The 23,119-nt window shown below is 39.0% G+C and overlaps 1 protein-coding gene across 1 annotated transcript in view; it reads left to right on the plus strand.

Annotated features, from left to right (window-relative positions):
• Nucleotides 1-23,119, plus strand: part of TMTC1 (transmembrane O-mannosyltransferase targeting cadherins 1) — a 269,262-nt gene that overhangs the window by 122,626 nt on the left and 123,517 nt on the right. Inside the window, exons 7-8 of the mRNA XM_077870576.1 lie at nucleotides 2,159-2,262; nucleotides 21,786-21,975. Coding sequence (XP_077726702.1) covers nucleotides 2,159-2,262; nucleotides 21,786-21,975 — 294 coding nt within the window. The remainder of the gene's footprint in view (nucleotides 1-2,158; nucleotides 2,263-21,785; nucleotides 21,976-23,119) is intronic.

The raw sequence follows: 23,119 nt of genomic DNA on the forward strand, positions 1-23,119 counted from the left end.
AAAGCCTTAGAAGGTATGTATGAAAGCCTCCGAGGGATATGTGAACTCAGTGACACAGACAGTGTGAACTATAATATTTTATGATTCCCTTTCAAGGTGCTAATCCTGGGTTCTTGAAGCAGCACAAACCTGGCTATATTCGGTATTTATTGCTGTATAACAAACCGCCCCAAAATGTAGTGGCTTGAAATAACAACCGCAGATGTTTGCCTTGAATGCTTAGTTGGGCATCATTGAGCTGGATGGTCCTGATGCTCCTCATGGTTTTTCACTGGAGTTACACAAGCAGGTTCCTATAGCTGGCAGTTATAGATTGTGGTATCTCATTTCCTAGGGTCTCTCCCCGTGTCCTCTCTCTAGCAGGATTGCCAGGACTACTTTACAGCACGGCAGCTGGGTTCTAAAAGAATGAACCAAAAGCTGCAGGACCTGTCATGGGTTAGGCCCAGAACTGATACAGTGTATCTGCTCCCACATTGTGTTGGTCAATGCAAGTCATAAGACCAACTCAGATTAAGAGGAGGGGCGGTTGGCTTCATCCTTGTTGGGAAGAGCAGAATGCACATGCAAAGGGGGCAGGAATTCTTGGTGGCCATCTTTGGTGACTGTCACATTAATCACTTTCTTACATTGTTGGATTCAAGATTCCAGATTAGGAGACCAGTCTCTAATGCTGTTGCAGTTTCCCACAAGTTTTGATAGGAAACTTACATAAAGTCTTTGACTTGTAATGTCATGTTTACGTGATTTTTTTTCTTTCTTGACATTAAAACATGTTTATGGAGGAATAGTATACAAAAACTGAATGAGGGTGGAGAGCCTTGACTGGACAATCTCAACAAATGGACAAAATAGTTCTCTAAAGTATTTCTCAGTATCTTTGCATAGAATTAGAATGATTCAACACTGGTTTCAGAAGTGTTTTATTTTCTTAGAATTGTATGAGAATGCAAGTAATTTGACAGCACTGCTGTGATGGAAGTTGTCAATTATTAATCCTTTTGTTCTTTTAAAAATTTATTCTCAAAGTCCTTTCTGCTGTTTATCTTCCTACTCTTAATTATCACAGCTTTTTTCCTCTACATAGTATTTTAGGGAATTTATATTATTTCAGGGTACTTTTCCTGTTACTGTTGTCGCTGATACTTTCCATTATAATGCCTTTAAGAATTTAAATTCAGTTTGAGCAGGACATTTTGTGAGTGTTAAGATGATTTTAAATTGCTGCCTAGGCATTGTTTACTGTTGATATGCTTTTGGCTGACACCGTACATTTATTTTAGGTTTTTGGATTTGAGGTTATTTATATAAAGGATATTTATAAAGGAAGTCAATGATATTCATGGAAAAAAAAAATCCAGCCTTAATTACCTCCAAAATTAATCCTTTAGCTTTTTATTCAAGCAAAGTTTTCCCTCTGACTTTAATAAAAATAATGTAATTGGTCCTATTGAAATGAGAATCATCTGGAACTCCCTTGTAAACAAAACTCATCCCCACAGAAATGTCTCTGCTTCTGGCTTTCTTATTCACCTTAGCAACAGAATAGCACCATTTAGTGATAGAGTTCCAGTGGGTGATACAAAAGCTGTTCCTGGGATTTGTTGAAATAACTCTTCTTGAATGTTCTGCTTCAGGGCATTCAAGGATTGGAACTCTTCACATGTGTTTATTCAAAACACAGCAGTATTATTTATTGTACTTTAAATTAATTTTCATGGGGCTGTGTAAATGGGATGGTTAAGAAAGTGGTTGGCCAATGACATGGGTTCACTTCCTGGATCTTGCAGTTATTAGCTGTGGGATTCTGGGGAAATTACCTCTAAGCGTCAGCTTTCTCATCTACCTCTGGGGTTGCTGTGAGGCCGCAGGTGAGATGGAAAATCTTTAGCACAGTGGATAACAGCTGGTAAATGCTTGATACTGACAGCTGTAATTAAGAATTTGCTTGCCTCTCCCTCAACACCTTCATTGTTTATACTTCTCTCCCTACCCAGCTGTTTCCATCTTGCCTCCTCATCTTGAGTGTTAGGATTTTATAGAAATGCTTACTGTGAAAACAAAATATTTATAAAGCATCTACAAGTGCCCTCGAAAAGGTGGGATTTAACTCCCAAAAAAACAATGATTTTCTTACCAAATCTTCTTTTCTTTGAAGGTGACTGTCGTTTTGTACTTCCGTCTGTGGATAATGGGAGGATCTATGCCCCTCTTTTCAGAGCAGGATAATCCAGCTTCATTTTCGCCTTACATTCTAACGAGGTCAGTTAACGTAATTTTTGGGTTTTTTTTTTTTTTTTTTTTTTTTAGCTTAACGTGGTATTTATTAGATTGTTTTAAATAATCTTAAATGTCAGTTTGCCTTTGCATTTTAAGGAAAGAATGGTTTTATTCTGTCTGGGACATAGGGAGAAAAGAAACTATTATACATTTGCAATTCTTTTCAACTGGTGGTGCTGTTTTGCCAGGCTTATTGCTGATGTTCTCCTATTGGTATGTATTTGCTTATTCAACAAGTATTTTATTGAACACTCATCAATAATAAATATTTACTGAGTGGCAAACGTTACAGAACAATGCACAGAGAAGCACAAAGAGGCTGATTGCACATTAAAACTCTTCATAAAATCAGTGGAGAGGATGAAAGTGGAAAACAGAATAAAACAGTAATTTTTGCTAAGAAATGGCTAATTATGTCATACTGTTTGTCCCTAAGAGATTTAGAGATATTGGATTAAGAAGTGATGTTGATCGATGGATCTGGTTCATTGAGAAGGTTTTTAATTCTTTATCTGTTCAATCTGCTGTGATGTCATGCTAAGACTTTCAGTTATAATTACGTTTGACAATTTTAAAAACTTTTCTTCAGGATATATTGTTGCTATTATGTTTAAACATTAAGATGCACTGTTCTTAAGTTTTTATAGTTTTATATATACTTTTTAACATTTAATATCATTTTCATAATAGTAACCTTCACTTTTTTGTGTTTGCAAAGACACAATAAGTCTTAAACTTTGATCTGCTGCCCATTTATAGTTTGGCTTACTTGTATCTCTTAGGGAGAATACATTGTTGGATTTTGTTTCTGTTCCAGGCGGTGATCTTTGCTTTATTTGACTCGTTTATTTTATATGTTTCAATTGATACACTTCTATTTTCTTTGTCTTGTTTTCCTTTATTGTTCCCATTCTTTTCTTCCTTTCTTAAAAAAAGGTAATTTCCCCTTCAAAAAAAAATAACTTCCAACTTGATTAGCCCATTTTTACAAAAATATCACATCACAGTTATTTCCATTACTTCTGACATACATTTCCTTTTTTTTTTTTTTAAATTTGTTTATTTATTCATGAGAAACACAGAGAGAGAGAGGCAGAGACACAGGCAGAGGGAGAAGCAGGCTCCATGCAGGGAGCCCAATGTGGGACTCGATCCCGGAACCCTGGGATCACACCCTGGGCCGAAGGCAGACGCTCAACCGCTGAGCCACCCAGGTGTCCCCTGACATATATTTCTATTAAAGAATCTTGAGTGTGCCTTAAGAAATCCTATCATATCCAGCCTCTAGTCTTATCTTTTCTAGGTAGTCTAGACACTTAAAAATAGTTGTTTATGCCTTATGGTTTTAAAAATGTTGTTGTTTCACTAATCATGACCTCTCTACCCAGCTATTTGTTAATGTTGCAATCTGCTTGTCCTTCTTAGGTAGCTCTCACTGGCTTTCAAAATTTCCAGGATCCTTGTCTGGATATTTTTAGCTCATTGATAAATTGTTTCAGGTTCTGTAGCTCCTTAAATAGCTACATTCACCCCCAGAATAGACTGTTGTGAACTCACCAACCAGTTATTTTCACTCCTGTGTCTTTGGCAAACAAGCACCTACCCTGTGGACCTTAGCGTCAGGCCAGGTGCCTTTGGTCTCTGACTTGATCCCCTCCTGTCCATACTGCTTAGACGCCAGGGGTATTCAGTTACATTTTTATCCTACTGGTGGCAGAAAAAAATTGTTTGGTGGAACCTCTGGCTAAAATTAGTATCTTGGACTAGTCATTTTGCCAGTTCCTGCCTTTCACTTCCATGGCATAATATATACTTTTGCAGAGGTGTCTGATACACATTTCATCAAGGACTTTCGGTCTGTGAATCCATCTACGTGACTGTTTTCAGGTCATTTGATCAATATAAAGTGATAGAACGCAATATCCTAACACCCATATATTCTTCCCCTTTTTTCTTTTAAAAAAACATATCTTTCCTCTTGGGGCACCTGGGTGGTGCAATTGGTTTACTATCCAACTCTTGTTTCTGGCTCAGGTCGTGATCTCAGGGTTGTGAGATGGAGTCCCACGTTGGGCCCTGTGCTCAGTGTGGAGTCTGCTTGAGATTCTCTCTCCCTCTCTCTCTGCTCCCCACTGCGCCCCCCCCCAAAAAAAAACCCCATGTCTTTCTATTTCTGCATTTCATGCTTAAAATACATAGATACTCAGGGACATTTCAATGACAGTTGCTATAAATGGCTTTTCACATTCCTCTGAGGTGGCTGCATTATAATTGACTCTTTTGAGCATCCAGAAAATTGTCTTTAATTCCTTTCTCAAGTAAGGTTTCTATTCTGCTTGCATAATTGTTTGACCTTTGGTAGGCTGAAGATTCTTAAATTGGATTACCTTGGTCTGTTTCCTAGTTCTGTTGGGTTTTCTTTCCTTCTCATCAGCTGAGCAATAGCTCTGATTTGGCAGGCTCTGTGAGCTCATCATTACTAATCACAGGTTTGTCATCCAGCTGTGTCAGTCTGCCTCATTGCCATTCCACCTCTTTTATTGAGCTTATAAACTCCAAACAACTTTTATAGCATCTTTGCTTCTATCTTGCAAGTATTATATCTTCTTTTAAAATCGATATAATAACTTACACTCTATTATCAGATGAGAATTTTCAGACTAGCTTTCTCTTTCTTTAATAATTGCTGTAGTTTTTACTATATTGCAATAGTTAGCATAGTTATTACTGTAAAAGATTGCTATAGTTATTAACATGTAATTAAAAAAATCCTAAGAGTTTTAAGAGTTACTTGGGCAAGTTTTCCCTTGTTTCATTCAGATGATTTTTTGTGGCTTTAGTTCTGAGATTTCTTCACTTTTAAATTATCTGTTTCCATGTGTTTAGCTAAGTTAGAGGAGATACTCTGTCATTTTCTGTTTACCAGCATTGGGATGCAAAATCATTGTGGTTTGCTCATGAGAATCCTTTGTTAAAAGAATTATCGAAGACATGAGAATAAGACTACAGATGACTGTGTGATATTTACTGTAATGTAGGGCATTGTCTAACAAACCTAGAAGAATACAGCTTTGACTTATTTACACCTACAGTACTATATTTTATAACTCTGTCAACTTAGAACTTAACATATGGAATAGGTTAGGTGTGATTATTTTCTCTGTAGTAGGAAATAAGACTTCAAATGTTATAGTTTTGTTGTCTTGTAGGACACTGAACAAATTTGTGTCTAATTTATCAATCTCATCCCTTTTTATTTTGTCATGGACCATATAACCCAATTTTTTCAAATTTAATTGGAGTATATTGATATATATATATACATTTATATATATTTTATATATATTCTATCTATATATCTATTAATAACCGTATAGACATATAATTTTCATCCTGTACAATTCACCTATTTAAAGTATACAATCCAGGGATCCCTGGGTGGCGCAGCAGTTTGGCGCCTGCCTTTGGCCCAGGGCGCGATCCTGGAGACCCCGGATCGAATCCCACGTCGGGCTCCCGGTGCATGGAGCCTGCTTCTCCCTCTGCCTGTGTCTCTGCCTCTCTCTCTCTCTCTCTCTCTCTATCATAAATAAATAAAAAAATTTAAAAAAAAAAAAGAAAAAAATAAAGTATACAATCCAGTGGTTTTCTCTATACTCACAGAATTGTGCAACCATCATCACAATCAATTTTAGAGCATTTTCATCTCCCAAAAGGAAATCTTCTATCCATTAGCAATTACTTCATATTTTTCTTAGCCCTCCCCCACCCACCCCAGATAATCATCAATCTGCTTTTTACCTCTGTTGAGTTACCGGTGCTGAAAGCATCTTATCAATGGAATCAAATAGTATGTGGTCTTTTATGACTGGCTCCTTTCACTTAGCGTAATGTATTCAGAATTCATCCATGTTGTAGTATGTATTCATACTCCATTCTTTTTTATTTTATTTTTTATTTTTTTTAAAGATTTTATTTATTTATTCATAGAGACATAGCTAGAGAGAGAGGCAAAGACACAGGCAGAGGGAGAAGCAGGCTCCATGTAAGGAGCCCGACGTGGGACTCGATCCCGGGTCTCCAAGATCACGCCCTGGGCTGCAGGCGGTGCTAAACCGCTGCGCCACCGGGGCTGCCCCCATTCTTTTTTAATTCCCCAGTAATATGCTAAAGTATAGGTGTAGCACTTTTTATTTTACCTTTCATCTTTGATGGCTGTTATGAATAATGTTGCTATGAATATTCACTTACAAGTTTTTGTTTGTATGTTTTCATTTCTCTTGCACTAATGTACTTAGGAGTTGAATTGCCAGGCCATAGAAGTTGACTTTGTATTTAACTTTTTGAGAAACTCCAGACTACTTACCAAAGCAGCTGTACCATTTTACATGTCCACCTGCAGTATCTGAGGGTCCAGTTTCTTGGTATCCTCACCAACACTTCTCTTTTTGACAATCTTTCTGTTGTTTTAATTATAGCTGTACAAGTGGGTATGAAGTGGTATTTCATTATGGTTTTGATTTGCTTTTCCCTTATGGCTAATGATGTTGAACATCTTTTCATATGCATATTGGCCACTTCTATATCTTCTTCAGAAAAAATGTCTATTCAGATTCTTTGACCAGTTTTTTTTCTTTGACCAGTTTTTAATTATTTTTATTATCAAGGGTTTTTATTATTTTATTATTTACTTTTTATTGTTGAGTTGTAATAGTTCTCTATATATTCTAGATACAAGTTGCTTATCAGCACATAATTTATAAACATTTTCTATCTTTCTGTGGGTTGTTCTTCCCCTTTCTTGATGGTGGCCTTTTGAGCACAAGTGTTTTTAAATTTGATCAAATCCAGGCTATCTATTTTGTTGTTGTTGCTTGAGCTTATATCTAAGAAGGCTTTGCTTAATCCAAATTTTCTTTTTAAATTGGCTTTGTCAAGTATCTGGTTGCCTTATTAAACAGTTATATAAACCTTTATTTTCACTGTGTGTTTATATAAGGATTAAATTTTTAATGTTTTTAAAATCGCACTTTGATCCAGTTTATGTTAACAGTAATTTGGAAGCAGAATTTTATTTTATTTATTTATTTTTTTTTTTGGAAGCAGAATTTTAAGTCAAATTTAGAATTTGATTTCTTATACTTGATTATTTATCATTGAACGTGTCAAATCACAAGGTAAATCAATAAAGTATTGAAGGATCATCATTATCAGAATACACTGACAGTAAGGTTCTTAATTTTTTGCCTTTCCATTTTAACCCAAACATTCAGATTGTATTAGCTGTCAAGAATTTGATGTGATGGGCAGCCTGGGTGGCTCAGCGGTTTAACGCTGCCTTCAGCCCAGGGTATGACCCTGGAGACCCAGGATCGAGTCCCACGTCAGGCTCCCTGCATGGAGCCTGCTTCTCCCTCTGCCTGTGTCTCTGCCTCTCTCTCTCTCTCTCTCTCTCTCTCTGTGTGTGTCTCTTATGAATAAATAAATAAAATCTTTAAAAAAAAAAAAGAATTTGATGTGACTAATCAATAAATTTTTCAACCCATAATTAATTGAGATTGTGTGGATTAGTTGAATGGTATGACATTGAATTATAAACATTTCCATTTTAGACCTGAGAAGAAAAGTGTAAGTAGAATTTAAAGAATGGAGGAGATACTATAGTTTGCATGGCTTTCTCTCTCTCTCTTTTTTTTTTTTTTTCATATTTTACCTATTTATTCATGAGAGACACACAAGAGAGGCAGAGACCTAGGCAGAAGGAGAAGCAGGGTCCCTGCAGGGAGCCCAATGTAGGACTCAATCCTGGGACCCCGGGATCACAACTTGAGCCAAAGGCAGATGCTCAACCACTGAGCCACCCAGGCGTCCCATGCATGGCTTTCTCTTGACAAGCAAGTTCCTTGGGCCCAGTTGTCCCAGCCAAATAACCTAGTAATCATGACTGACTACTACCTTTCTTTCATCCCTCACCTCTAAGCGGTCATGTAGTCCTATACCTTTGATCTTAATGCTGCTAGAATTTTTTCACAGTCTCTATCCCTGCTGCAACCATTTTCATTAAGCTTCGCGTGGTCTCTCACGTGTATTACTGAAATCCTCCTAACTTGTCTTTCTCCCCACAGTTTGGTCTCCTCTAATATATCTTCCACACTATTTCCAAATGATATTTCTCACTGGCTTAATATTTAAAGGTCAGTGGTTGTCTGTACTCTTTAGGATAAGGAGTAAGGAGTTTTGACCATGGTTTTTCTCTTCAGGCTCATCTCTTGATACCCCTCTGCCCTTCCTCCCTAACCTTAGACATTAACCATCTTAACCTGCTTTAGTTCCCTAAATGCCTTTTACCTCAGAGTTTTTTTATTGTTGATTCTAGAAGATCTTGCCAGAACCTTCTCAAGCATGTTCCCTGAACCACTACAACCTAACACCTCAGAATCCTGGGACCCTCCCAGACCCCCATCCATCCTATTTACCTGTGCTGTCTGTTTCTCAGTCTAAGCCCAGCCCATTCATGAAGACTCAGGTAAGTGCAGAAAGGTTCCTCTGATATAAAACTCACAGTAACTGCTCCGCACTCACAGGCTATACACTTAGTTATTTCCAGCAGAGTGTGAATTTGCTCTAGTAAGAGTGCTCTTTTCTTGAATTCAGAATCTGGTTTTTTACTTGGGAGTAAGAGGAAACTCTGTCCATTTTTTGTTTTGTCAGGTTGGCTCTCCTGCTTCCTTTCTGAGTCTTTCACAGTTCTTGTACCTTTGAATGCCCAGATAACTATAGCTAGAATATTGTTTATATAACTCACAAGAGATTCTCTGTTATCTTCTTTGAAATTGCCCTAAATTCAGATTTTATTAAATTACTTAAAAAAATTTTTACAGTTAAGAAAATTTTGCCCTCGTATGTCCAAATCCCTCCATCCCTCTCATCCCACATGGAATTTCTGTAGGAACGAGGGCCAGGACAGAAGTTTTTACCAGAAGTGAAAGAGCATGAGTAGTGACCTGCCCCCCCAAAATGTACTGAAACAGAAGGACAAAAAATAAAAATAAAAAAAAAAACCATGGTAGTGATTTCAGCAATTTGAGATTGAAAATTTTGCATTTGAAACTTTGGGGATTGGATTTGAGAGTAGAAAGTGGAAACCTAAAGCCAAGGATTGAGGCATGAGTTTGTAGCAAGAATCCTGACCTAAAAGGATAAAATCCAGGACAAGTTGAGTACAGCAGAGCTGAAAGAGAGTGAGAGCGAGAGTGATGAGAGCGAGAGCAATTGTCTAGATCTGTACTGTCCACTGTGGGAGCCACAAGTCACATGAGGCTGCTACTGGGCACTTCCAATGTGACTAGTCTGAATTGAGATGTGCTATGAGGATAAATGAAGTCTACCTGGGATTTTGGAGATGAAATCCTGTAAGAAAAAAAAAGAAATTAAAATATACCACTAATAATTGACTATATGTTGAAGTGATATTTTAAGTCTACTTACTGAAACAAAATACATTACCAAAATTATCATGTTTCATTTTATTTTTTTTAAGTGTAGCTAACAGAAAATTTGAAATGATGTATGCTTTTGTTGTATTTCCATTGGACAGCACTGGCCTAAATCAAGCACTGGGGCTCTTGGCCTGAGAGGGTGAAGGATGAGCAGGCTGGCAAGGAGTAAGTGGTGCATGGAGCCCACACCACATCCTCCACAGCCTTCCTCTGCCTCTGGTCTAGGGGTTTCTTCTACTCTGCCAACTCATGTTTTGTTCAGCTGATTTTGAGTGGTGGGAGGATTTTACTGCATTTTACCTTTGAGTGTGAAGACTAACTTCAATTTGAGTTCCATGTGAACAAAATGTGCTTTAGAGCCCAAGACCATGCATGCTCATGACACTTCTTTTAAATTGCTGCCCCAAATTGTGCCCTGACTACAGCCATCCAGGGCTTTATGATTTTACTCCACTTGGGTTGCCAAACCTGCATGAGTCTCTAAAACACTTGGGAATCATGTTGAAGTTTCAGTTCTGGGGTCCAATGCCCCAAGATTCTGCTTCTGCAATTTTGGTACACTGCATTTGAGAAGTGATAGAAGAGGTTTATGTGCAACTTGTTCTGTCACAGAATTGTCTTTTGCCCCAGGATTTACTCATCTGTTTATATTAAATCTCTTCAGAAATGTGATACTTCAAGAGGCACCTGGGTGGCTCAATGGTTGAGCATCTGCCTTTGACTCAAATCGTGATCCTGGGGTTCTGGGATCGAGTCCTGCATTGTACTCTCCATGGGGAGCCTGCTTCTCCCTCTGGCTGTGTCTCTGCCTCTCTCTTTCTCTGTATCTCTCATGAATAAATAAATAAATTCTTAAAAAAAGAGAAGAAAAGAAATGTGATACTTCAACATTCAATCTTGTAAATCTTGGATTAAAATTAAGAACAAAAGCCCAAATTAAGGATGACTTCTGCATAGGGCTGGAGCCTGCAGAAGTGAAAACACAATGATCCACTATTAAAGCCCCTCTCTGCAGCTGCTCCCTAGTAATTGGTTTCCATCTGACAGATCAGAAGGGGACAGGATGTAAAGCTGTGTATACTTGATGGAAGAAGTATTGCCTTTATGATATTGTAAATGGTTGTCTTTCAAATTCAAGAAATAGAATAGGATTTTCAGTGAAAGAATATAAAGGCCCCCTATCAGCATCATGTATTTTCATGAGATATGGTCCTGGATAAGAACATAGAATATATCTACTTAAGTGGGTAGATCTATTTCTGCTGTTCTGAAAACTTGGCAAAGGCTTGTATTACTTTGTAGGAAAACATCAAGATAGGAAATAATAAGATGAAGGTAGAACTCAGCCCCTTCCTTCTGAAGAAGTTTCTTTTTCCATTTTCAGTTGATAGTTTCAAACAGGCACAAACAAAACCTTAGGTTTTAATTGTTACAGCCTTGGGGCACTATGTCTTCCTCATCTTTATAGCTCTTGGACCCCCTAACGTATGGGCTATTTCATAATAAACTCTGAATAAATTGAATTCAAATGTAAATTATTATTTTAAAATGCCTTGTGTGTTTCAGTTGAGCTATATTCTGTTCTTGCTCTAGCAACCAACTGGGCCTTGTGTTAGGGGGTCCCCCTACATGTGTTTTTTTTGGAATTGAAACTGAAATTACTCTGATTTTTAAAGCAGTGATTACCAAAGTAGGGTCAATATCAGGATCACCCAGGGAAGTACGTTAAAAATAAAGGTTTCCTGGTTCACGTCCCAGAATTTCTGAAAGAATAGTTGGGTAAGAGACTCTTTATTTGACCAGGAACCTAAGTGGTTCTGGAGGCAGTTGGGTGAAATCCTCAGGTATAAAATGTGTCCTCTGTGGCTGAAGAGCTCTCTGCCAAGGGGGCTGTTGTCTCCATTATATATTTTGAATTATGTTCATAGAAAGTAGCTTCTTGGGGATGAAAGAGGTTATCAAGGTCACTGAGAGTCATTTCCCTAACTGAAATGACACCACGTAATAGTAATTGACCTATTTTGTCTTGGACCCTGGGGATGAAGGGGAGAAATATAGGGGAAGGGGAGAAGTATAGGGAAGAGAAAAGGGGAGGGAGCCTGAGGAGGCAGCTCGTGGAGGGAGCACTTGCTGCCTCAGGACTAGGGATTGGTTGTTGGAGATTGCCGGTCCGGATCACTCATTGATGCTTCATTTCTTAAAGAAAATTATATAAGCCTCTGAATCTACATATCATGTTTGTATTAGAATCTTAAATCCCTGAGAAGCTAATAAAAATTGAAGTAACAATTCACTTCTTTTTTCCTAACATTGGAACATAAAGACAAAGATTGCTTTTTCATAACGAATAAAATGCCAAGCCCAGGCTTTTTATTTAAGGATTCGATTTCTTGCTGTGTGATGCTCTAACAAACATTTATTTCAGTGCAGTCATCTGTTTACTGTGCTGTAGAGGGGATCACACACTGGCTTTAAGTTTTTGTCAGCCCTGCTTTAACTATAAAGGTAGCGTTTGTTTTTTGTTTTGTTTTGGTTTGGTTTAATATAAAAGCTGAAATTCTTCTAGGCTTCACTGTTTAAGAAATAAGTCAGCGACTCAGGCAGGCGCTTTTCCATGAATTACCAATATCTGATCCATTGTATTTCTTTTCTACACTAATAAAGATGCGTGAATGGAAGACTATGATGCAGAATTCCATGTGGAGCCAACGAACAGTGTCTTATGTGGAGGCTCTGCTATGGGTTTGCTGTGGGACATTGAATGAGTCACATGTCCATAAAGCTCTTTCCCAACTGCAAAAATAAGGCTAATACCTATTTCATAGGGAGTGTGGTGGGGGATCAGCTACTCCTTATATGCAAATACTTCATGAACTAGAAAGTGCTGTACATGTTTAAGGGATTTTTAATGTTCTTGGATATGGTTCATATCAATACGATTCTTCTGTTGGATATCTGGAAATCTCTGCCCAATGCATAGTAAACAGTGCGAGTTTGCTCAGTGAAAACCAAACCTATGTTCCGTGAGAGAAAGTGTGTTGGTTTGAAATAAAGATACTGTTAAATGCTTTATAGAAAGAAACAGATCTTAGGTAAGAAATGAACCAAGTATTTATTTTGCAGAAAGTGTTATTTCCTCATTTATTTGTTGGCATATATATATATATATATATATATATATATGGGTAAGAAGTTGTTGCTGACAGTCTTACATGTTGAAATTCAAGTTTTTCCTACTCTGATGAAGCTGTCTCTGCTAATAGAGTAATGGTATTAATGGCACATTATAAAGGTCAGAGAGACCTCATGACATTTCAGATTCACTTTATTATTTATCCATGGTAACAAGAGTTCTCACTTAAACTATATTCATTGCAGTTTAATGTAAAATAAGAAAATATAAGGCTGGCATAGCTTTTTAATGATGCTTCTGTGACATATGAGGAGAGGGGTCTTTCCTTATGCATTCCTCACTCCAATGGTGTGCCATGAGGTAGCCCATGCTGGGTGCTGAGGGGGCCACATGAAAGCGGAATCTTCAGTCTGCACCCTTTAGCTAACCGCCTGGACAACTGGAAACCCTGCGGGTAGCCCTTATAGGGCCATATAAAAACTAAGTGGTTGATTCAGGACAAAAACAAAAGTATAAAATGGAAATACTTTGGATTTTTAGGTAATATTTTAATATCCGGTTAATTTATTAAAATCCACCAAATCTATCCATTTAAAAAGCCAAGTGCTAGGGAAATAACCATCCATGAGACACAGCCCTGCCCCCAGGAGCTTCTGCTTTGTGGGCAGACCGACACATGAACACTCACTCACAGGGCAGTGTGGGAGCCTAGGCAGGGCTGTGGGAACACAGAAAGGGACCCAGCCAGGCCCAGCAGCGGACTGTGACAGGCAAGGTTTGTCAGAGGATGTGACATCCTCGCTGGGACCTGGAGGGTCAGCAGGAGCTGGAGTTCAGCGGCCTGTGAGAGTTGGTTCCAGAAGGTGGTGAGCTGAGAGGTGCTGTTCTCAGCAACCAGACACCTGAGAGAGAGCTGTGAAGACTGTAGTGACGATTGTGCGTGGACAAGGGAGAAAGAGAGGTGGGGATGCCCTCATAACCAGCTCCAGTTTCAGTTCTCAACAGGTGCTCCAGGAAGCCCATGAGATGGAGCAAATACGGAGAAGCAGGGCAGCCATGAGGAAGGCCTGTGGCCCAAAGGGAGGCTGTGCTGCCTTGCTTAATGGTAGCCACTTAGTTTGGGTTCATGAGAAACCTGGTTTTACTCTTACTTTCTGTCTTTGGATTTTTTTAAAAAAACATTTTATTTATTTATTCATGAGAGACACACAGAGAGAGGCAGAGACATAGGCAGAGGGAGATGAGGAGCCTGATGTGGGACTCAATCCCAGAATCCCGGGATCACGACCTGATCCAAAGGCCGATGCTCCACCACTGAGCCACCCAGATGTCCCATTGTCTTTGGATTCTTCTGGGACATTTTAAAATAGCCCTACCTTTATTTGTTTGTTGTTTTCATTTTTCTTCTTCTGTTTGTTGTTTGTTTATTTTCTTCTTCTTTTGTTTATTTTTATTTTTTATTTTTTTGAGAGAAAGTGAGCATGCACACACCATGTGGGAGGGTCAGAGGGAGAAGGAAAGAGACAAAAAGAGAATCCCTCAGGCAGGCTCCAGGCTCAGTGTAGAGCATGACATGGGGCTCCATCTCACCATCCTGAGATTGCCAGCTGAGCTAAAATCAAGAGTTGGACACTTAACTGAGCCATCCAGGTGCCCCAAAGTAACCTTACCTTTTATTGAGCTGGTTTGATTAAAGCTTTGGTTCTTATAATCCAGCAGAACTTTAAAAACAAAATACAGTGAGAAGCTGGTGAGAGTCCTTTGGATCTCTTCCTCGATTTCACTAAGGGTTTGGAATTGGTCTTGCCATCTCTGTTCCCAGATGCTGAATCAGCAAGTATTCAGTGGTACTGCTAGGCTTTGGTCCTGGGAAGCCTGAAGAGTCCTGGCACCTTCTAGTCTGTTGTTATGGAGGAGCAAAGGGATGATGGCGCCAGACTACCATCTACATAGTCCATTTAGCTGGGGTTGCCTTGTGACTTTCTGCCCTGGCCCTGTGTCCTGGGGGTCAGGTCCTGTTTCCAATCACCCTGTCCTTGTCTATAGATGGTTTTCCTTGATTTCCTTTTCTTGTGGGTGTCTTCTATTTCTGTTCTGTATTATCATTATCATGTTCATCCATGTTGTTGTAGTCATTCTTGTTGCTGAGTAGATTTCCTTTGAATGGATATATTACAATATGTATCCATTTTATTATAGATGGACATCTGGTTGTCTCCAGTTTGGGACTATTAAGAAGAGTTGTGAACATTGTTGTAAATGTCTCTTGGTAAACATCTGTATGCAGTGCTGTTGGGTATAAAGTCAGGAGTAGATTTGCTAAAACACACATGCATTTATTATGCATTTATCACTTCCTGCCGTTCTCCAGAGTAGCTTCATTCAATTTACAGGAGTATTTCAAAGTTCCCATTTCCTCACATCCTCACCCAATACAGTTGTGATATTTTTCATTTTAGACATTTTAGCAAGAGTCATTTTATAATTTTTTATATTACACATTTTTAATTGTCTACTCTAATTTGACCCATATTCTTATCTGTCCTCAGAGTGTCATGTTCATGTACAGTTTGAAGCCATTTGGTGGCTCTGCCTGGACTTGTTCATCTCCCATCTCTCCACCTGTTTAAATTCTGCAGATTCATCCTTGAATCTCCCATTTTTCATTCATCTCTCATTTCTTAGAAATTCATTGATATTTGATCTTTCTTTTCCCCAGTTACTCAACTATGTAATGTGTATATGTGTTTTTACCACTAATGCTGTGAAATGCCCTTTTGAAGAGTAGCAGACTAGATCTTATTACCCTCCAGCACCTAGAAAAGTGAGCAGAATTAATTAATCAACATTTATTGAATTCCAGTGAGGATGTTCTGTCTATGGAGAAGGGTAGTAGCTTTCTTTGGCTAGTTATGATAGGAGGTAGAAGATGCTAATGATGATAAGAAGCAGGATAACCTGAAAAAAAGCCTGCTATTATTGCTGGGGCACAGTGAGACTGTGGAGACCCTTTTATAGCATCAATGGTAACTTAAGAGTTGGAAATAGAGGACAGTAGGACAGGTAGGATGGGTAGGACAGATCACAAAACTTAGGGGCTAGTGGCAGAGTCAGGACAGTGAGGGGTGTTCCATTCTGGTCATCATAAAGGTGGTTTATAGGAACTCTGGTCTATTGACAGTGTTAGCCAATGCCCTTCCTGAGAGGACTCTGTATACAAGAGACTCCGTGTCCTGTGTTTATGAAATAATGAAGGACTTTTTGGTGAATGAGAAAGAAGGATCCTTTGAGCAGTAACATTTTTATTTATTTTTTAAGATTTTATTTATTTATTCATGAGAGATACAAAGAGAGAGAGAGAGAGGCAGAGACACAGGCAGAGGGAGAAGCAGGCTCCATGCAGGGAGCCCAATATGGGACTCGATCCCAGGACTCCAGGATCAGGCCCTGGGCTGAAGGTGGCACTCAACCGCCAAGCCACTGGGGCTGCCCGAGCAGTAACATTTTTAAATAAAACAAGCAAGTGCTGTATATTTCTGCTTGAGATGCATGATTTTTTCACCTGTACCTATGCTAGGCATCTTCCTAGGATGAGGAAATAGGTTAGGCTCATGTTAATTCTTAGCCAAAATGGTTTTTTCAAAGACGAGGAACAGAATCTATGTGTATTTCTGCCCTTCCAACATTCTCATTTTTTTTCTCGATAAAAAATGAAGATTTAGATTTTAAGAGCCACCCAGTTTTTTCAGGTGCCATTAGATACACACCAGCTCCCCCACAGCCTCATCCCTCTCCCATATTCCCTGGCTTGTCAGCACAACCTCGTGACTAAATTGTTCAAGTTGAATTCCTGTGTATTCCATTCCACTTTGTTGGTAAGATATTCTAGAGGCTTTCCTCCTATTAGCAGAATTCATGGTAGAAAATGGGTGAATAATTCATTTTGGTTTTCCTCCTGCTTTAAAAAAAGAGAACTCAGCAGGGCAGAGATATTCAACAGATTATTCCATTTTTGAAATTTTAGCAGAAATAAACAAGATGATTAGTTTAAAATGTAATTCATAGTCAGTGAGTTAAAAGAAAGACTTGAGTTGCTGATTACACTAGCTCAACTGGCCCCCTAAAATGTAATTAGCTTTTGGCAAGATTTCAAGTGGCTTCTTTATGCTTAAATTTGCAGAAATTTTCCAATGCTGTTTCAGTATTTCAAATAGTTTTTAAAAAGAGTTTACTAGCAACATTGACCTGAATTCATATGTACTACAAGGTAAGTGATATCTCTTGAGTTTCTGGAGACAATACATCTGTATTAAAAGGGGTAAGTTAATGGTGCTGACTTTTCTAGTGTTATAGGAAGGCAAGTTGCTTTTAGTTCTGTGGTTTACTTTACTGTTTTAACATATTTCAATTATAGCCAGTATAAAAAAGTGACAATGAACATTTTTAAAATCTAAATAGCTACACAGAGATTGTAACTGAAAAGATATTATTATTTATTCATTTTTTTGTCAACCTGGCATTATTGCAAGTCTAGAAAATATAAGAAGCTGGGGTACCTGGCTGACTCTGTTGGAAGAGCATGGAACTCTTGATCTCAGGATCACGAGTTTGAGCCCCATGTTGGGTGTACAGATTACTTATATAAATAAAAAAAAAACTTAAAAAAAAAAGAAACTGAGGACAACTTTCAGGGCCAGGTCAAAATGTGAACCTAACAATTAAAATAAAAATTTCCACATTAGTGGGGCGCCTGGGTGGCTCAGTTCGTTAAGTATCTGACCCTTGATCTCAGCTCAAGTCTTGACCTCAGGTTCTTGAGTTCAAACTCTGCATTGGGACCTTACCTTAAAAACAAAAAAATCCACATTAGCATTTGCATCTATTCCATGGTCAAGCTGCAGTTGGATAAGATAAAGAAAGAAAATATTCCTGTTGCATTTTTGTCGCCTACTTAAAGAAAATAGTTTTTATTATGGATGATAACAAATACATACAAAAGTAGAGCAGATGGCATAAAGAACCTCTACAGACCCATTACCTAGGTTCAAAATCATAGCTCATGGCCAATCTTGTTTCATTCATACCCTCACCTCCTTCTGCACCCCAGTCCATCATTTTGAAGCAAATCTCAGACATCGTTTCATATGCATATTTTCAAGTGTATATTTCTGAAAGATAAGGATCCTTAAAAAATATAACCAGAATACCATTATCATCTGTAAATTTTAACAGTGATTCTCTCGTGTCATATATCTGATTGTTTCAATTTTTCCTGCTCATAAGGGGTTATTTTTAATAATGATTTGTTTGAATTAGCACCTGAACAATAACTGCACTTTGTTTGATATGTCCCTTAGGTCTCACCTGACTTACAGATGCCCTCTTATTTCTTCAGTCCTACCCCCCTTCCCCATTACCCCTATTACAGTGTATTTGTTGGACAACCTGACATCGATTTGTTCTGTGGAATGGCAACATTCTGAATTTGTCACTTTGCATCCCTGTAGTGTCATGCAGCATGTTCTGGTGTTTTCTTTATTTGATGTAAACTGATAATAAAGGGCTTGATCACATTCAAGTTTAATCTTTTCTTTTTTGAGGGGGACAAGACTGCTTTAAAGGTGGAGATAGATGGATCCATCAGGAGGACATCTGGCTATTAGTCTCCCTTTCTGTGATGTTAAAATTTGTTAGTCAGTTCTAGGCACCTGATTTAGTGTGATCCATCCATTACAAAGTACCCTATCAGCTCCCACCTAATAATTTTAGCAGCCATTTATAATCATTGCTGGTAACTATTACATCAAGAAGGAGAGATACCATTTTTTAAAAGTAATTTTTAAGACCTGGATATTAAGTGAGGGAGAAAGCATTGTGATTTTCCTGTTTGATGGTTCCACCTTCTTTAAAGCCAAGTCACAGCAAATCTTCCCTGAGCTAACAGGTGGATTGCATCAACTTAGAAGCTCTGTGAAAAAACAAAGCCCAAAGTGACCCAATCATCTTCCTGTGGAGTTGGCATTCTCTCATGAGACAGTTTCTCAGCCCCAAGTGTAAAAGAGACAAGGCAGTGTTTTGTTTTGATTTTTGTTAAATAATAAAGCTTAGACTTCATTAAGCTTTCAGTGCATACCACATGATTTGAGCATTAATGTTTTATTAAAAATACCAACTGAGAGAAAAAGAGTTAGAAAACACCACTGAAGTATCCCCACCCCTGGTGCCCCTGGATGGCTCAGTCAGTTAAGTATCTGACTCTTGATTTCAGCTCAGGTCATGACCTCAGGGTCATGAGATCAAGCTCTGCCTCAGGCTCCATGCTCAGCTCAGAGTCTCCTTGAGATTCGTCTTCCTCTCACTCTGCCTGTCACTTGTTGTCTCTCTCTCTCTCAAATAATAAATAAATCTTTTTTTTTAAATAAAGATTGTATTTAGGTATTCATGAGAGACACAGAGTGAGAGAGGCAGAGACACAGGCAGAGGGAGAAGCAGGCCCCATGCAGGGAGCCTGATGTGGGACTCAATCCCAGGTCTCCAGGATCAGGCCCTGAGCTGAAGGCAGAGCTAAACCGCTGAGCCACCTGGGCTGCCCATAAGTCTTAAGAAAGGAAGGAAGGAAGGAAGGAAGGAAGGAAGGAAGGAAGGAAGGAAGGAAGGAAGGAAGATAGATAGATCCCCACTCCTTCAACTCATTTCTTTGTTGGAGTTTGAGAGTTGGGACAGTGAGTGATCCTCATCTGGAAGGAAAGAAGGAAGGAAGGAAGGAAGGAAGGAAGGAAGGAAGGAAGGAAGGAAGGAAGGAAGGAAGGAAGATAGATAGATCCCCACTCCTTCAACCCATTTCTTTGTTGGAGTTTGAGAGTTGGGACAGTGAGTGATCCTCATCTGGAAGGAAGGAAGGAAGGAAGGAAGGAAGGAAGGAAGGAAGGAAGGAAGAAGGAAGGAAGGAAGGAAGGAAAGAAGAAAGAAAGAAAGAAAGAAAGAAAGAAGAAAGAAAGAAAGAAAGAAAGAAAGAAAGAAAGAAAGAAAGAAAGAAAGAAAGAAAGAAAGAGAGAGAAGGTAGGAAGGAAGGAAGGTCCCCACTCCTTCAACCCATTTCTTTGTTGGAGTTGAGAGTCGGGACAGTGAGTGATCCTCATCCCTAAGCCTCAACTGGCCATCACTGATGATTTGTTAACTGCCAATCCTAGAGGGAAAGGAGGGAATGGAAGATCAGTTGGGAAGGTCTGGGAAGGGTGTTCCCAACTTGCAGCTGCTTGTTGAGAAGAATTCAAGGTGAAATACCTCTTTGTATTGAAAGCTAAGTTAGAAATGATTCCATCTAACCTCTTTGCCAATCCAAGCATCCTTCCAAAAGAACGTGACAACTGACAGGCGGCTTTCCTTCACATTGTGTACTGTTCTTCTTTAATTTTGTATATCTTGTTTTCACTGTTGGATTATGCATTTTTTTGAGGACAAGGAGTTTATCTAATTATTCTGTTTAATCCCATATAGGGTGTCAAACAGAAACACAGCTGGACATCAGTTAAAGCAGTGAAAATAGATTTTATTCAGTAACAGCTGACAGCAAAGGAGAGGGCTGAGCACCACTCTGATTTGTGCCAGAGTGATTGGGCATTTTTAAGGGAGAGTGGGAGGGCTGGGTGAGCTGGGGCTCAGAAGAGGCCAAGAGGTGAAAGATTGCAAAGGAATGGTCGTCGAAGTGCATTAAGGCTGGTTGTGTCTGTGGGCTGGCAGTTATCCTCTTACAGATACTGGGCGATAGGCCCTTTCCTTCCTGACGATTATGTTTTAAAGGCATATCTCTCAGGTCCTTGAGAAAGATTGGGGGTCATGGGAGATACATATTCAAAATTGGAACCCCTTTATAGAACATGCTCTAAGACAGGGAGGTCAGAGGCCTCTTGTCAGGTACTGGCTAGAGCCAACAGTAAATTCTTCTGATAGCACCGGGCTTTCTCAGGCAAGCGTTCTAATGGGGGCGGGGGTCACCCTAGGGATGTGCCTCACGCTGCTAGGAGCCATGCTGGAGTTTGGCGTCCCCTAGTGCATGGGTTTGGACGAAGTTTGTTATGTGCTGATAGTTCTATAGTTTTCAAGGGTCTAGACCACCACTCAATGAATTTGCATTGACTGAACACATTTAAATAAATTCAGTTTCCTCTACCCTAAAAGGAATGGGGTCCCTTGGAATGCCTTTCACCTTCCCTTTGTACCTAGACACAGCCAGGAAAGAGGAGCATCCCCTGCATTCATTATTTCCCTTCTGTAGGTCTGTGTGTTCTTCTTAGCAGGCTGATGGCTGTACTACTTCTTACCCTCCTGTTAAAGGCTAGCCCCTTCACTTGTGAATAAGAGACTTCATGTCCCTACCACAGATGCTTTAGTTTTTTGAAATAATTTGGTATGATCAATCTGTTATAAAGATGGTAAAATGGTTTACTATCTACAGCAGTTTCCTGGACTCTATGAAAAAAGGACAGTTTAAAGGTCTGTCTCTTGCCCAGGGACCCCCAACTAGCAGAACAGCATTTCTGTCGTATACTTCCATCAGACTTTTCCTTCTTGACATATATCTCTGGATGTAATGTATTTATTTGTATGACCATTTTAAAATATATGTCATGGAAACTGTCTTTACTTGTTGTCCATTGAAAGGCCAGCACCTACCACAGTGCATGGAACTGTTAAGTAATATTCCCAAATGGCCTATTTAATAAATAAATGAATGAGTGGCTTTCCATCTTGCCTTGTCTTTCCTGATAACACGGACAGTATACAAATGCCATTTAATTAAACCATGATAATGAATGTTTGCAAAGTATCATGGACCTTGAGTTGTATTTCAGTGGTTGTTCTTCTCTTCGCAGGTTCCTTACCTATTCCTACCTCTTGGCCTTCAATGTGTGGCTTCTGCTTGCACCTGTTACTCTGTGCTATGACTGGCAGGTCGGCAGTATTCCTCTGGTAGAGACCATATGGGACGTACGGAACTTAGCCACCATCCTTCTGGCAGTTGTGATGGCTTTACTGAGCCTTCATTGTTTAGCAGCCTTCAAGGTAATTTTCTTAAAATCCAACTGAACTCTCTGCATTTAAAGATAGATGCTCTATACTTAGTAATGCCTTCCCCACCCCAACCCCACCTTCCACCCCCCATCTCCAGGTGGTCTAAGTCTAAATCGAATCTACTCTTTCATCTAAATTTTTTTTTAATTTTTAATTTTTCCAGGTAAGTGATAAATATTTTAAAGACCCTAATGGAGCTAACAGATCATGGCCACCTTAATTATATATCTTTTACTGTTCTTTCAACCCTGTAGAAATTGGATCTGAAATAAATGTTTGCAAACAAGAATTTTTTTTTCCTGCTATAGTTGACTAATTTTTGTGGTAACTTGTTTGATTTCATGTAATGATAAATGAGATAATGATAATATATTCATAAGTGCTTAAAATATGGTTAAGATGCTACTTCCACTAATGACTGCCTGCCTGCCTGAGTTGGTTGGGTGATTCTCACTTCAAAAAAAAAATACACTGTAAAACTGGAAAAATTATTAAATGCAGCATTTTCAAAAATGATCAAACACAGCAAAGAAATTGAAAATGTTTACTTAGGAAAAACTGCTACTGCATTGGATAAGACACTTCTTGGTTGAGGGTATTCCCATACCCTCAGCCCCCTACCCCTCACCGCCACCTCCACCCCCTCACCCAGCTGGCGTGGAAAAAACCCACAGGTTTACTACTTAGAGGCTGATTTGGTGTGAGAGCATTACAGAGCAGTAAGAAACCTAAGGGGGAACTTTTGGAAATGAGAGCTATGAAAGGGCTGAAATAATATGCTCCTCATGCCTTCATAACTGGCTGCTAAACAGCATGAGGCTCCCCAGGGAGCCCAAGCAAAACTGAAGGGCTGGGGAGACTTACTTATTTGCTGGAAATTTGAATGAATTTTTTAACCCATACACAGGTTGGGCAACAGAAAGTGGAAGCTTCATTGGCTTGAGTTGTCATTGTATAACCTCTGTTGAAAGCATTGGCTGATCGAAAAGCTATTCAGGCACAACAAGGAGGGCAAAAGGAAAAAACAAAACAAAACAAAACCTGAGCAAAAATTTCCACTTTCTACAGAGAAACAGATTTTTCATTTTGAGTCTAGGCAAGTTCATTATATATTAAAACAGTAAAATCAGCAAAT

Source organism: Canis aureus, chromosome 25 (assembly GCF_053574225.1).
Source record: "Canis aureus isolate CA01 chromosome 25, VMU_Caureus_v.1.0, whole genome shotgun sequence".
Lineage (NCBI taxonomy): Eukaryota > Metazoa > Chordata > Mammalia > Carnivora > Canidae > Canis > Canis aureus.